Source organism: Lycium ferocissimum, chromosome 8 (genome assembly GCF_029784015.1).
Source record: "Lycium ferocissimum isolate CSIRO_LF1 chromosome 8, AGI_CSIRO_Lferr_CH_V1, whole genome shotgun sequence".
Lineage (NCBI taxonomy): Eukaryota > Viridiplantae > Streptophyta > Magnoliopsida > Solanales > Solanaceae > Lycium > Lycium ferocissimum.
Genome location: NC_081349.1, coordinates 41,873,478 through 41,887,597, shown reverse-complemented (window position 1 = coordinate 41,887,597; position 14,120 = coordinate 41,873,478). Strand labels below are relative to the sequence as shown.

General features: G+C 35.3%; 1 protein-coding gene across 1 annotated transcript; it reads right to left on the bottom strand.

Moving 5' to 3' along the window:
* Nucleotides 1-2,630: 2,630 nt before the first annotated feature.
* LOC132068505 (mitochondrial import receptor subunit TOM40-1-like) lies at nucleotides 2,631-13,854 on the bottom strand. The gene is made up of 11 exons (XM_059462112.1): nucleotides 13,565-13,854; nucleotides 8,354-8,435; nucleotides 8,141-8,240; nucleotides 7,960-8,055; nucleotides 7,818-7,868; nucleotides 7,567-7,632; nucleotides 5,617-5,718; nucleotides 4,865-4,933; nucleotides 4,708-4,791; nucleotides 3,380-3,475; nucleotides 2,631-3,014 (listed from the first exon to the last, which is right to left on the bottom strand). The coding sequence occupies exons 1-11, from the start codon at nucleotides 13,680-13,682 to the stop codon at nucleotides 2,958-2,960; spliced, it is 921 nt and encodes a 306-aa protein (XP_059318095.1). The 5' UTR covers nucleotides 13,683-13,854; the 3' UTR covers nucleotides 2,631-2,957.
* Between the last annotated feature and the right edge of the window lie 266 nt (nucleotides 13,855-14,120).

Here is a 14,120-nt window from a genome sequence, read left to right as displayed (position 1 = left end):
TGCGCGACGTCTTGTGGTTCAATGATTCAAGATTTACAATTTTGAATATAATCCAGAGACATAATAAAGTCAGAAGCAAGAACTAGAAAAACTGATTGAAAAGATCAAGATACATTCACAAGTTCTCTTTTCAGTGGTGCTGTACCTTTTATGGGAGGTTAAGTTTCTTTTAAGAACCTCTTGGTCTGTTAAGTGTCTGAGTTCTAATTGCAGTGCATATTGTGCTATTTGCTAATGTTTCAGAGATTATTCAATACACTTTCCGCTTATTCAATACACTTTCCACGCATGTGCGTGTTTTTAAAGTCTAAGGTCCTTGCAATATGCCTAACTAATTGAATAGGTAAGTTTCATCAGGCATTAAAGCTAAGATGGTACAACTGTTGTTGACCATGCTTGACTGTATAAAAAATGCCACTACTGTTGTTGACTATGCTCGATGGTATCAAAAGTGCCACGTTGTTGACCATGTTCGACTGTATCAAAAGTGCCACAACTGTTGTTGACTATGCTCGACTGTATCAAAAGTGCCCCTACTCACAATCTATGTTGCTCGGACTCTTGAAAAATGTTGATGGTATCGTGTCGGATTCTCCAAAATTGGTGCATCTTTGGAGAATCCGACACATGTGCGGCAATATTTTTGGAGAGCCCGAGCAACATAGCTCACAATGCAGATGATCCACCACTTCCTGGAATCAACTAAAAGTTGGCTTTGCTTAAGGTAAAGTGTTTTACCTGGTTGGTGGCCAGAAGAGCATGCCTCGCTCTTGAAAAGCTAAAAAGGAGAGGTTTCCGGACTGCATTTTAATGTTTTCTTTGCAATGAGGCTGAAGAAACTAACAGTCACCTGTTTTTACATTGCAAAGTGACATCACAGATGTAGGCATTAAGTATTTATTAGTATGTCTCAAACCAAGTGGATAATGCGAGAGCACACTGCAGATCTACTTAGTTGATGGATAAGGAGAGGAGGGAGCAAAAACCAAAAGAAATGGTGGAAGATGATACCGTCTTGCATATATAATGGTCAATAGGGAAAGAAAGAAACAATAGATGCTGTAAGGATACTTCTAATCCCATCCAGAAAATCAGAGAGAATTGTATTACTCCATCCATTTCAAATTGATTGTCTTTCTTTTCTTTTTGGTCTCTTTAAAGACGAACGTCTTTTTCCTTTTTTGGCAGCTTTATTTTAACTTTCCAAATGACATGTTTAATGCTATAAGATTAAAGATGTTTTTTGTACATTCTACATATCTTTCATTTAAGACCACAAGATTTAAAAAATTTCTTTACTTTCTTAAATTTTGTGTCAAGTTAAAACCGGACAAATAATTTGAAACCAAGGGAGTAATATTTTTTACTTTTGGTGTAAAGAAGGTATAGAGGAAGCTGATGGTAGATTTTATAGGTTCTTGGTACTTGCTTTAGTTTTCTTGTTTTGGGCCCATAATTTTTTGGAGGTCTTCAGCGTGTCCTTAATGCCGAGGAATACAACATTACCCTTCTCAAAAAAAATGGCTTTACCTTTGGCAGATGAATGGTTTGCATTCATCTTAGTCTCCCTCTGTTTACAGCAAGATATCCACTGAAACGTTAGAATCCTTAATAGCATGCATTATTGATGTCTTCTTAAATGATTCCCTTCATAATTGATGTCTCCTTACATGTTCTAATAAAATGTCTCTTATCTTATTTTAATTAAATGTTTGTTCTCTTTTTTTTATTTCGTAAAATTAAATATAGGAAAATTTTCAATTTGTCATTTAGTTAATATATTTTAATATACTTAGTAGTTAATATACTCACAATTCCCAAAATTAAAAGCCTGATGCCTTTGTATGAAACAAATATTATTACTACTATTTATTTTAAGACTTTCATAGCGTAAGCGGGTTAGACGTATGATTTTGAGACGAATAATGTATCTGCAACTGAATCATATTATAAAGATATTTACTGTAATTATCTTACTTTTTATTTATCACACGTTTTAAGGTGACACATCTCTGAAAATTTGATAGAAGCAAAATATCGGCCTACTCTACCAACATCGTAATTCCTTAGGCCTTTGTTAGCATGTTACCTGTCCCAATTACACTGGTTACAATTTGCAGGATTGGCCTTCGGGGGTGGTCTTTAATTTTTCTCCCTCAAAATGGTGGTCTTTAAATTTTGTCCTTAAAACAGAATTTGCATGGGGTATTAGGCGAAGGACAAAACTTAAAGACCACCAATTTGAAGGAAAAAATTAAAGACCACCCCAAATGAAGGATAATCCGCGCAAAAAAAAAAAAACTTGAAAGCTTCAGAAGTTGGCTATAGAGAATCCATATATTCAATTCTAACTAACTTGAAGTAGAGACATAAATGATTGGCACTTTCTTAACAGTGGTATAGGAATTACCTTGACCATTTCACGGGATACTTACTATCTCCTACCAACACAAATACCAAACGAAGAAAACTACCGTTTATTATCTCTATTGGAATTCGAACGTTTCCACATAAATGATAGGTATTCAAATACGTCAAAATCTGTAAATTGAATGGGGAGGAATAAGAGGGGAGAGCCTGGGAGATGGGGGTGTTGGGGGTTTTGCCTTTGCAATAGACTGAACACTATATTAACTTGAACCATAGAATTATTAAGCACATAGTAGCCCGATGCGTCAACACACAAAGTAAAATCAGAATGGTAGATCTCTCTATCTGAATAAAGTCTACTCTACAATTCTAAACTATCTAAAGAATGTCTCAAATTGCAAAATAAACTTCGAGTGACTAGTTGCACTCTTTGATATGTTTGATCCAGAAACAATGTCACTAAATGAAAATACAAAACTGATATTTCGATTCTTTTATCGCCGAGAAAACGAATCACTTGTTAAGATGCTTTCAATTTTAATCTTGTGCTCATATATTAAAACCTAATCGCTGTTTAAGTGCCTCCTCTATTCTCCAACTGTGAGTCCAAAGCCAAACTTGTAGTCTTTCTTTTTGTGATCGACCTGAACAAGCGATAAGGAACACATTTAGCACGCTACGGAAAGTTATACAACCCAACCGTGTGAGATTGGAAACCACCTAGTAAAAGCATGACGGAAAATAATAGATATAGAGGGTTGTGCCCCTTATCGACCGAGTTTCAGTCCACGCACAAGATGGCCCTCAGAGATTTCTCGGTTATCGGGAAAACAAGAGAGTAAATTAAACTTGGAAGCAAAAGCAAAAAGGTTGGGGAAAATCTAGAAGCTTTTCATATTTCTGTGTCATTGAGTGAGACCTCAACCCAGACGGGAAGGCGAGTGGGGACGAACATGTATTTTGTGGAGGAGCTGCGACAAGATTAAAAAAAAGTCCATATGCCACCTACCTCGGCTGAAAGAACGAAATTGAGACCCATGTTCAAGCGCTCTTCCAAGAAAGCAGCAACGCACCCATTGGAATCAATCTTCCCTCTGAGACGACACTGTAATACACGCATAATATTGATTCAGTCAACATTAGAGTCATGATGAACAAGGTTGATTAAATGTCCCAACAATCGCAATGCAGTCACAAAGACAAGATCAACTTAATGAGCTTTCGTAATCCTTTGCAAAACGCATAATAGCAGCCCACAAAAAGTTTCTACATGTCTACTGCACCCAAGAGTGTGGCCTAATAGTCAATGAAGTGGGTTTGAGAACCATATGAGGTCTTGGTTCAAATCCAGCGGAGGCAAAACCACTAATTGATTTCTTCTCATCTGTCTAAGCCTTGGTAGACAAAATTACCCCGTACCTGTTCTGGTGGGAGGTAGTAGGTACACCGTGAAATTAGTCGAGATGCCCGGAAGCTGATCCAGGCACCACGGTTATCCACAAAAAAGGAGTTACTAGCGCCTACATTGAAAGTCGAGAGTATTACTTTAGTTATATGCTAGAACATACAAGAGTTGTTTTATATCTTTAGCTTAATAGCACAGAATAAACTAGTTCTATCATAATTAGGAGAAAACCCCGTACAAAGGTGGTATCCAAGAAAAAGTAGGAAATCTACACAAAGATATGATTATCTACAAAAAACGCCCAGTTATCTACCTTACCACACTTAGGTACCTCGGATTCCTACCAGAGTTTGGTACTCTGAATCTCTAACACTACGGAAACAAGATGCCACATAGCAAAAAGAAATGAGATGTCTCACAGCAGAAAGATATGAAAGAAAACAGATAAAAACTGCTAGTACATATATCTTAACTGATGAAGAGAAGAGTGGTAAATTAGGAAGCAAGAACAGAGGGCTGCTATAGATATGTGGACCCACAGGCATAGACCAAGTCTGTCCATGCAATATTCAGGGAAGAGGCGGTAGTCAGTCTTTAACTTAAACTGGATTATAATGCTAGCATTGTTCTACCATCAAGGTGTCAAAACCTAAGGGCAATAAATGATCTATTGTGCATGAAGATAACGACAATTTTGAGGCATTAAATTAGGAGTTTTCATTTTTCACTAGACTATGCAGAGTCGCAGCAAATAGTACAGTTCACAAGATCAAATCACCAGGTTAGAAACTAGGAAAAAACTACAGCCTTCTCAGAGCCAACGAGAAACTGCAAAACTGCTGGAAATGCACAGGAGTTAAAGTGCCAAGACCAACACTAGCCAGCAGGATGTCAAGTTAGATTTCCAGAAAGAAATTACAACAATAGGTTACCTGCCGAAGGATGTAATCGTAACCAAAACTTGCTGTTACATCTCTAGACATGTAGTTGTACATAAAGTCTGATGCGAGAGACACCTGCATGGAAGAAAAGAGTTTAAGAAAAGCAAGTCACAAGTTCAGTCGTTAAGATACTAGTGACTCGTAAAACCTTTTCAGAAATTTTCTGAACATAACTCAGTGCAACCATCCCCGTACTAGCAACTTGCCCTGAAGCAACCTGCAGATAAAATAACAATTAACAAACGTTGAATAATGCGAAAACCATTAAAAAAGAAAAACCTAGAAAGATGAAAGACACCTATGAAAAAGACAACGACAAGTAGTTAATGCTGGTGAAGTCGGCAAAAGAACATATAATAGATATTTTTTCTCTTTGGGGAGGGTTTACTTAGAAACATAAATATTTGATCCAAATATCATGGAAAGTACTAGGAGAAAATGATAGAATATAAACTCTTTTGTAGCTGGAAGACCTGCAGATTAATTTTAGAAGACCTGCAGATTAATTTTACTCTAAAGCTATTCACATTACAGAGGAAGGAGAATAATGACTATGGCCTTGATGTTATAGCTTTTGAAAAAAATTCCTCAGATAAAGCATTAAATTAAATGTCTCACTGGCATGATATAAATGATAGTTTCTGGAACGACAATAACTGGAAAAATAATAGAAGACCTCTCAATTAACTGAAACAGTTGGCAAGCAACCAGAAAGAACTAACTGTAAAACAGCAATGAAATTTAAGCTGCTACCATGTATTACCAACACAATAACAATAACAACTACAAATCAGTCCCAAACAAATCATTCAGCTTTTGAACAATATTATAATACCTCAAATCCAGATAAAAAATGATTGGACAACAAAATGTTCTAACATCTAGTAATAGGCAGAATACCATCTTATCAGTGTTGTAGCGAGCAGCATAACCAATGCCAGATTTCCGATGCTGACCAGCCCAGAACACTTCCCCACCCAGAGACAAATGTGGACTGACACTCTGCAAGACCACATAAAGGTTCAGTCAACAAAGCTAAAAGCAGAATACCACGTAATTTATGTGCATACGATATTGACCCTCAATCAGGACATCTTTACTCAATTCTCTGGTACTTATACGAACCACGAGCAATCAATGATTGACCAATAGGTGGTACATGATGTCATTCCAATTTATCAGATATCCCCGTAGCCCGGAGGGACAAAAGTGAAAGATAATATTGCTATAGCATTTACAATCTCCACTCTCTCTTTTCAATAAGTCCATTAAATCCACTCTCCAACTTGCAGAAGATGATACTAAAGTTTGTAGTAGAGTGACCATCGAGGAACAAAACCAAAAAAAGCAACTTACTTATAGCAACCTTTCATAATTTTTTCTAGTCGTAACCATTCTATAATTGTTAATGCGATGGAAGAAACTTCACAATAAAGAAGAGATACCTAAGCAATAGTACAGCACACCCATACACACTGCACCCAATTTGGTCATTTATTTAGATAATTTATCTTTCAATTCCAAAATATTTTCCAGCAAAATGAACCAAACTGAGAAGGTACATTTAAATTAGATTTATCCAAGGTCCCAGCCATCAAAGACACACTGGACGCTCCATCCTCTTTAACAAGGGCTTGCATCTGCACTATCCTTACCGTATTTTCCTCGTATTTCAAATCTTTCCTCCCACTGACATAAATAGACCGCGAAACGTCAAGACAACTAATCCAACAACTGTGCAAGAAGAATATATACTTTGAAGTCCTTGGCCAAGGGATGACCTCTTCAAACAAACTCTCAATTAGACAAAAGCAAACCATATATATGCCTAACCACCCTATCCACAATGCTCGTTCACACCCAAAACCCCAAACACATCTTGAATGCATATAGTCTCATAAAATAAACAATTTTAATTGATGTCAATTGATCCTTCATACTGTCCAGAAAGAAGAATATGTGCACATGACAAGACTTGAACCCATGACATTTTTTACCAAAACAATGGCGTCAAACAGATGTCACAATTACAGCTGCTCATTGGCTAACTTAATGCCACTGAAAATGATGGCAGAAATTGACTACTATTTCAATGGGCCGATCTGGTGAAAAGGTAAATGATGGAGGTTTTCCTTTGTCAAACAGATGTCACAATTACAGCTGCTCATTGGCTAACTTAATACCACTGAAAATGTTGGTAGAAATTGTCTGCTATTTCAATGGACCTTTCTGGTGAAAAGGTAAATGGAGGTTTTCTTTTAATTTGTAGTCAAAATGAGTACAGAATGGTTGGCAGTGCCCTTCTTGTCATCAGGGTTGAGGGATTGGGATGAGGTCTAGTTACTGAATCTAGTAATTAACAAAGAAATACTTAAAAAGTATTTTTCTAAGGTATCAAGGAGGTTAGAGAATGTGACCCACATTACCCACTAGTGCTTTTTTCCCTCTTCTTAGCATTTTATCCAATTAAGTAATCTGATTTTTCACAAATTACACAACCATCAATCTCTTGTTGATGCTATAAGAACTCCTGATGGTTCCCCTTGCTCTCTTTCCCACACTCTAGGCGTTAATACCAGTTGGCAGCACGATGTCACACATTATTATCTTTCATTTTTAACCTTAACACACACTTGTAAAGTGATAAAACATTGTTCCAACTCGTCGTACTGAGTAATCAATTTTTCTGAACCACTGAAACTTCACAATACATCATGTAACTAGAGGACCTAACTGCCTGACACATTTTAACAGTTCACAAAAATAATGGGCTGAGCAAAGGCCATTACTTTCTGTATTTTTCAGTCTTCCAGGATGTTTTCATTATTTTAAATGAAGAGTATACAATACCTGGATGTAGCTGGCTCCGAGCAGTGCACCATTGCCTAGTTGAAATTGAGTCCTGTAGTCCTTACCCTTATAAACAACAAGAACGAAGAAACAACAATCGTTATCCCAAGTCAAATGGCTTGCAGCATGGCTATGAGAAAAGTACTACTTGAATGAAAATGGAAGAGTGTCCAGTATAGCCTGGATGCATCAATTAAATCTAATTGAAATATATACACGAATATCCTTGCATAAACAGAGAGAATAATTACCTTGTAATCGAAATTAACCATGCCATGCGACATGTGTGGTTCACCGGTTAGCTGTTAAGAAGATTATAATTGTGAGATATAGCAGTGGCTCCACATAAAATTATGGAAGGGAAAGCAATAGTTGCAGATATCAAATATTTACCTGACCATTGGCTTTCAATGAAAGATTCTCAGACAAATCACACTTCACCCTAGCATTCACCCTCCCGTCTGTCATTACTCTCCCAATAAGCATCATCTGTAGCAATAGTCGAAGTCATTGTTGCCATAATTTGATCCTCAATGAGTTCAGGCACTTGGAAAAAATAAAATCAACTACAGACCTTTGGATCCAAAAAGTTGGCACCAAACTCATAGTGAGCAGTTGGTATTTTGACGATGTCTGCAGACTGAGTAGGAAGTTCTGTAGGCCCCATAAGAACACTGATAAAAGGTAGGAACGCATTTATTATCACTAAGAAAACGCCTCTCGCCCTCTACCAATGGAGAGAACATAGCTACAAATATGATACATTTTTCAAGTATGTAAAATCTACCTATGACTGAGTGAAAATCTCTGATTAAGTCCTTTGGTAAAGTCAAAACGCAATCCTTCAAAAAGCTCTGGCTTCAAAGACACTGCCAATAGAGACATGAATTAGTTTTTCCCTTCACAAAAATAATAACAATGATAGAAATATGGGAGCAAGTGTCAGAATTTAGGGGACCAAAGCTTATCAAATTTGAACATGAAAGGAAACACTAAAACTGCAATAGAAGCCACTGCATTAATTTAACCTGATAGAGTTTTCGACAACCACCTCAAGGTTCTGATAAAGAAGACTACTTGACACAACACACGATGAATCTAATAAGTCTTGAATTTTGAACGTAGAGGCAGTATTTCTTGCTAAACCTAGAGTATTCACAACAAATAATCAACTACCACTCAATCTCAAACCAGTTGAAGTCGAATATATTAATCCTTTTTATCCATTCTGCTCTATTCAAGCCCATTTCATTCCATACTAATTATTAAATAATTTACACTTAAGGCAAAATTGGAGTTCTCTACCGCTAGAGGTTCTCTAAGTCTCAGTTCCATTGTAAATATCTAACTAGAATATAACGAATCCTAACAAAACAAACCTAATGTAACTGCAACAACAATAACTAAGCCTTAGTCCCAACTCCCAACTAGCGGTATCGCATATACTGATCCTCAGTTACATTGTGTTCTATTCTCAGCTAAGTCCACATGATTACGAGAGATTGTACATGCTGTGATACAAATTCTCTTCATGTAGTTTTAGGTCTATCTCATCTTCTTTTACTCGATTTGTGTGTGTCATCCATGGGCAGGGGTTATGGTAATCTCATCTTCGTTTTATTATCTTCCATCATCATATCATTGCATGTACGGTCCAGTGCATATGTAGCTCTATGTAAAATATGATTATACAATCATAGACAGTCTTCTCTTACTTATCATTATACATGTGCTATTTTATCCCCTGTCGGACGTGATCATTCCTAATATATTTTATTATATTAAGTATAGTATAATTTTACTGATAGGGTGAAGTTCCCGTATGCTAGAAGACTAATAGATGTCTAAAGTCGTAATTCGTAGAGGAAACATAAGTATGGAATATTATAAAAAACCTGAAGTTGGGATTCAAGAAAACTAAGAATGGTAGCTGGAATAATTCCTCTAGTGCCACCTCTATCGATGCTAAGAATAGTGATCAGTATATTTTCCTCCACAAATTTTGGTTCTGAAATTAATGAGCAAAGTGGGTACATTTTGTTGTGCAATTGAAGAGGTTTGACGTCTGATATCTCATCTATATATATATAAATAAAACAATTTGGAAATTCCGTGGGACGAAATATAAAAAACAATCCACCGTGATTCCATATTTGGTATGGACAAAATATATTGATTTAAGTGATTCCATATATTCCACCGTTTGATTTCTTTGATTATTTCAACACACAATCACAAGCGCCATTCTTTTTGGTAATTCTTTTATACATCAACTCTTTTTACAATATTCAGAAAAAGAAAATTATCAGCGGAAACTTCTTGGACAAATCCAGTAGAGTAGTTTTTATTAACTCAACAAGCTAAGTTGTAGCTAGTTTTCAATTATGGCTAAGAATTCAAAAAGATTCATACTGTTGATTCTGTTTCAATTACGGCTAAGTGCTCAATCAAAGCATGAATTTCATCTGATTGTCAGTAAAGTTTGAAAACTAGTCTTAGAACCAAAAATTGTATGTGCTATAAAAGAAAACAAAACAACTAATTAGCGCTAGATATTTAATTATATATGTATCAATGAATCAGAGTTTCGATAATTAACTGTTCGGCCCTTTGCTAACTTAATTCTTCTTGTTTTCCGGAACTTTCCTTTTTCCGAATATATTGAAAAAAGAGTAGATGTATAAAGACCATAAAGAATGGCGCTTGTCATTGCGTGTTTTCAATTATGGCTAAGTACTCAAACAAAAAGATTCATACTGTTGATTCTGTTTCAATTACAGCTGAGTGCTCAATCAAAGCATGAATTTTCATCTGATTGTCAGTAAAGTTTGAAAACTAGTCTTAGAACCCAAAATTGTATGTGCTATAAAAAGAAAAAAAAACAACTAATGCACTAGACATTTAATTATATATGTATCAATGAATCAGAGTTTCGATCATTAACTGTTCTGCCCTTTGCTAACTTAATTCTCCTGGTTTTCCGAAACTTTCCTTTTTCGAATATATTGAAAAAAGAGTAGATGTATAAAGACCATAAAGAATGGCGCTTGTCATTGCGTGTATGTCTTTCAAGCCGGTGAATTGGAAAATTACACGGTGGTATATATGGGATCTTTTGGTAAACAAAGTCAAATTTGGGCATGATACTTGTTTCAAAAAGAAAAAGAAAAAAAAAAAGAGTCAAATTTGGATATAATTACTCAAATTGGTTAAAATTAATCTTATTTTGTTTTTTATATTTTGTCCCACTAAATTCCCAAATATGGTCTTTTTTTAAAACTAGAAAGAATCACCAAGTTTTCTTTTCCACAACCAAAAGCAGGTATGCCTTTTTCCTCTTTTTTTCCCCTTCCGTTATTATCTTAAACAGCCAGTAATTAATTTTCTTTTTCCGAATATTGCACAAAGAGTTGATGACTTGATGTATAAAAGAATTACAAAAAGAATGGCGCTTGTGATTGTGTGTTGGAATAATCAAAGAAATCACACGGTGGATTATAAGGAAGCACTTGATTCCATAGATTTTGCCCATATCAAATATGGTCTTTTTTTAAAAGTAGACAGAATCACAAAGTTTTACACTAAGCAATCTGCAGACAACAGGAAATCAACTACGACGCAATTACAGGATCCACTTCATGACTCTTCTACATCTATTCCGCCCTATTCTGAACCATTTCAACATATTGCCGCATCCTTAGAACGTCCCAAATAATAAGGATCCGTGATATAAATCCTCTATAGACATTTCTCTCTACTCAAAATACATTTCATTATACTAGCAAGTCTAGGTACACACACCCCAATAAATTCAATGTTTAAACATTAAAATAACAATATCAAAGGGGAAGTAAAATTTAAAACTGCATGCTGAATTGTATTACAAATCTTAGAATACATTAAGCAATCTGCAAACAGCAGGAATTAACTAGATTCAATTACAAGACCGCTACATAAATATTCTACATCTATTCGCTATGTTCTGAACCATTTCAACATACTATTAAATACGGTCCACGATATACATCCTCTATATCCATTTCTCTCTACTCAAACACATTTCATTATACTAGCAGGCCTGTATACACGTCCTAACAAATTCACAGCTTAAAATGTAAAGCAACTAAAACTTAAACTGCATACTTTAATTCATTTCATTTCTTAGAATACACTAAACAATCTGCAGACAAGAGGAAATCAACTACGGCTCAATTACAGGATTACTACATAAATCTTCTACGTCCATTCCTTTCTATTCTGAACCATATAATTATAGTACCGCGTCCTTAGCACGTCCCAACTAATTAGGATCTGCGATATAAATCCTTTATATCCATTTTGCACTACTCATACACATTTCATTATACTAGCAGGCTTAGGTATACACGTCCCAACAAATTCAATGTTGAAACATTAAAACAACAATATCAAAGGCGAAGTAAAATTTAAAACTGTATGCTTTAATTGTATTAAAAATCTTAGAAATCAACTACGATTCGATTATAGGATCCGTTACATAAATCTTCTACGTCCATTCCTTTCTATTCTGAACCATTTAACACTACTACCGCATCCTTAGCATGCCACAACTAATTAGGATCCGTTATATAAATGATAAATCCGCTATATCCATTTCCCTCTACCCAAAAACAACAACAACAACATACCCAGTGTAATCCCACAAGTGGGGTCTGGGGAGGGTAGAGTGTACGCAGACCTTACCCCTACCTTGGGAGGTAGAGAGGTTGTTTTTTATAGACCCTCAGCTCACCCTCTACTCAAACACATTTCATTATAACAGCAAGAGTCAACCAAGTTTTTCTTTGACCGGATTTATTTATACGCCTTTTAAATATTTTAAGTTGTTAATTGTTGTGATTTATAGTACTTATAACGTAGTTTATATATAAATTTTATTTCAAAAAACTTAAAGCTTCTATATCCGAATTCACGGTCAAAATTTAGAAGTTTAATCTCGAAATTACAATAGTGCCACATAAATTGGGACATATGGAGTACTAATTAGGGTCCACGATATAAATCCTCTATATCCATTCCGCGCTGCTCAAACACATCTCATAATAATAGCAGGTATATGTATACACGTCCCAACAAATTCACAGCTTAAAATTTTAAAGCAACCAATGATCAAAGGCGAAGTACTAATTGAGAGCTTCACGGTGGATTTCTACATAAGGAATTGGACAAGGCAAGTTCAAGTAAATTTAAAATGCAAGTTTTGATCGCATTTCAATTCTTAGAATACACTAAGCAATCTGCAGACAACAGGAAATCAACTACAACTCAACTACAGAATACTTTACATAAATCTTCTACATCTATTCCTTTCTATCCTGAACCATTATTCAACATACTGCCGCATCCTTAACACGTCCTAAACAAATTAGGATCCGCGATATAAATTCTCTATATAATTATTACCGTCCACTCAAACACATTTCATTATACTAGCAGGCCTAAGTATACACGTCCCAGCAACAATGTTTAAACATTAAAAAATAATATCAAAGGCGAAATAATCCACGACATAAATAATATATATCCATTTCATGCTTCTCAAACACATTTCATTGACTAGGTATACAACGTCCAAACAAATTCACAAGCTTAAAATTTAAAGCAACAAATACACTAAACAATCTGCAAACAGCAGAAAAATCAACTACGGCTTAATTATAGGATCCGCTGCATAAATTTTCTACATCTATTCAAAATGTCCGCGATATAAATCCTCTATATACATTTCTCTCTACTCAAAACACATTTCATTAAAGCAAATTCACAGCTTAAAAATTTAAAGCAACAATGATCAAATTTCATTAGTATCCGCGATATAAATTATCTATATCCATTTTGCGCTACTCAAAACACATTTTCATTATACTAACAGGTATAGGTATACACGTCCAAATAAATTTACAGTTTAAAATTTTAAAGCAACAAATGATTATAGGTTAAGTAAAGTATAAATACTAACTGAGTGCTTCACGGTGAATTTCTTCATAAGGAATTGGACAAGGTAAATTCAAGTAATCAACTTTCTCTGATTCGACTGACGGAGACTTTGAATCTACCGGTGGAACGAGAGTAGCCATTGTAACTCTGTTTACTGATTAGAATTCTGAATAGGAAAAATAAAATGAATGAATAAAAGGAATTATTAACTGAAAAAAGAAGGAAGAAATTTTTTTTTTTTTTTTTTTCTTCCGATGATGATGAGGGCGGCTATAAGGAAGAAAAACTCAGGTGAGTTGAGTGAAGTAAAACCCTTCGCCCAAATACAGAAAAACCTCTTAAACTTCGGGTCGACCCGGCCCGTTTTGAGTGGCTTTATTTTGGGGACGTGTGGAGTACTCTTTGACGTGGGTTTCTAGCTGGAGACCTGAAAAAAAATAAAGTAATTACCTTTCTCTGATTCGATTTAGTATTTGAATCTACCGGTGGAACCCGTAACTCTGTTTACTGATTATTCTGACTTTTTAAAAGGAATTATTAACTGAATATTTTTTTTTTTTTCTTCCGGTGATGATGAT

What these genes read in the sequence shown, in the direction of transcription:
- LOC132068505 (XM_059462112.1), bottom strand. Translation starts at nt 13,682, where the DNA reads ATGGCTACTCTCGTTCCACCGGTAGATTCAAAGTCTCCGTCAGTCGAA. An exon ending in AGATTTTCACTCAGTCATAG is followed by an intron (nt 8,241 to 8,353) that starts GTAGATTTTACA and finishes ACCTTTTATCAG; the next exon opens with TGTTCTTATGGGGCCTACAG. An exon ending in TTCAGAAAATTTCTGAAAAG is followed by an intron (nt 4,792 to 4,864) that starts GTTTTACGAGTC and finishes TCTTCCATGCAG; the next exon opens with GTGTCTCTCGCATCAGACTT.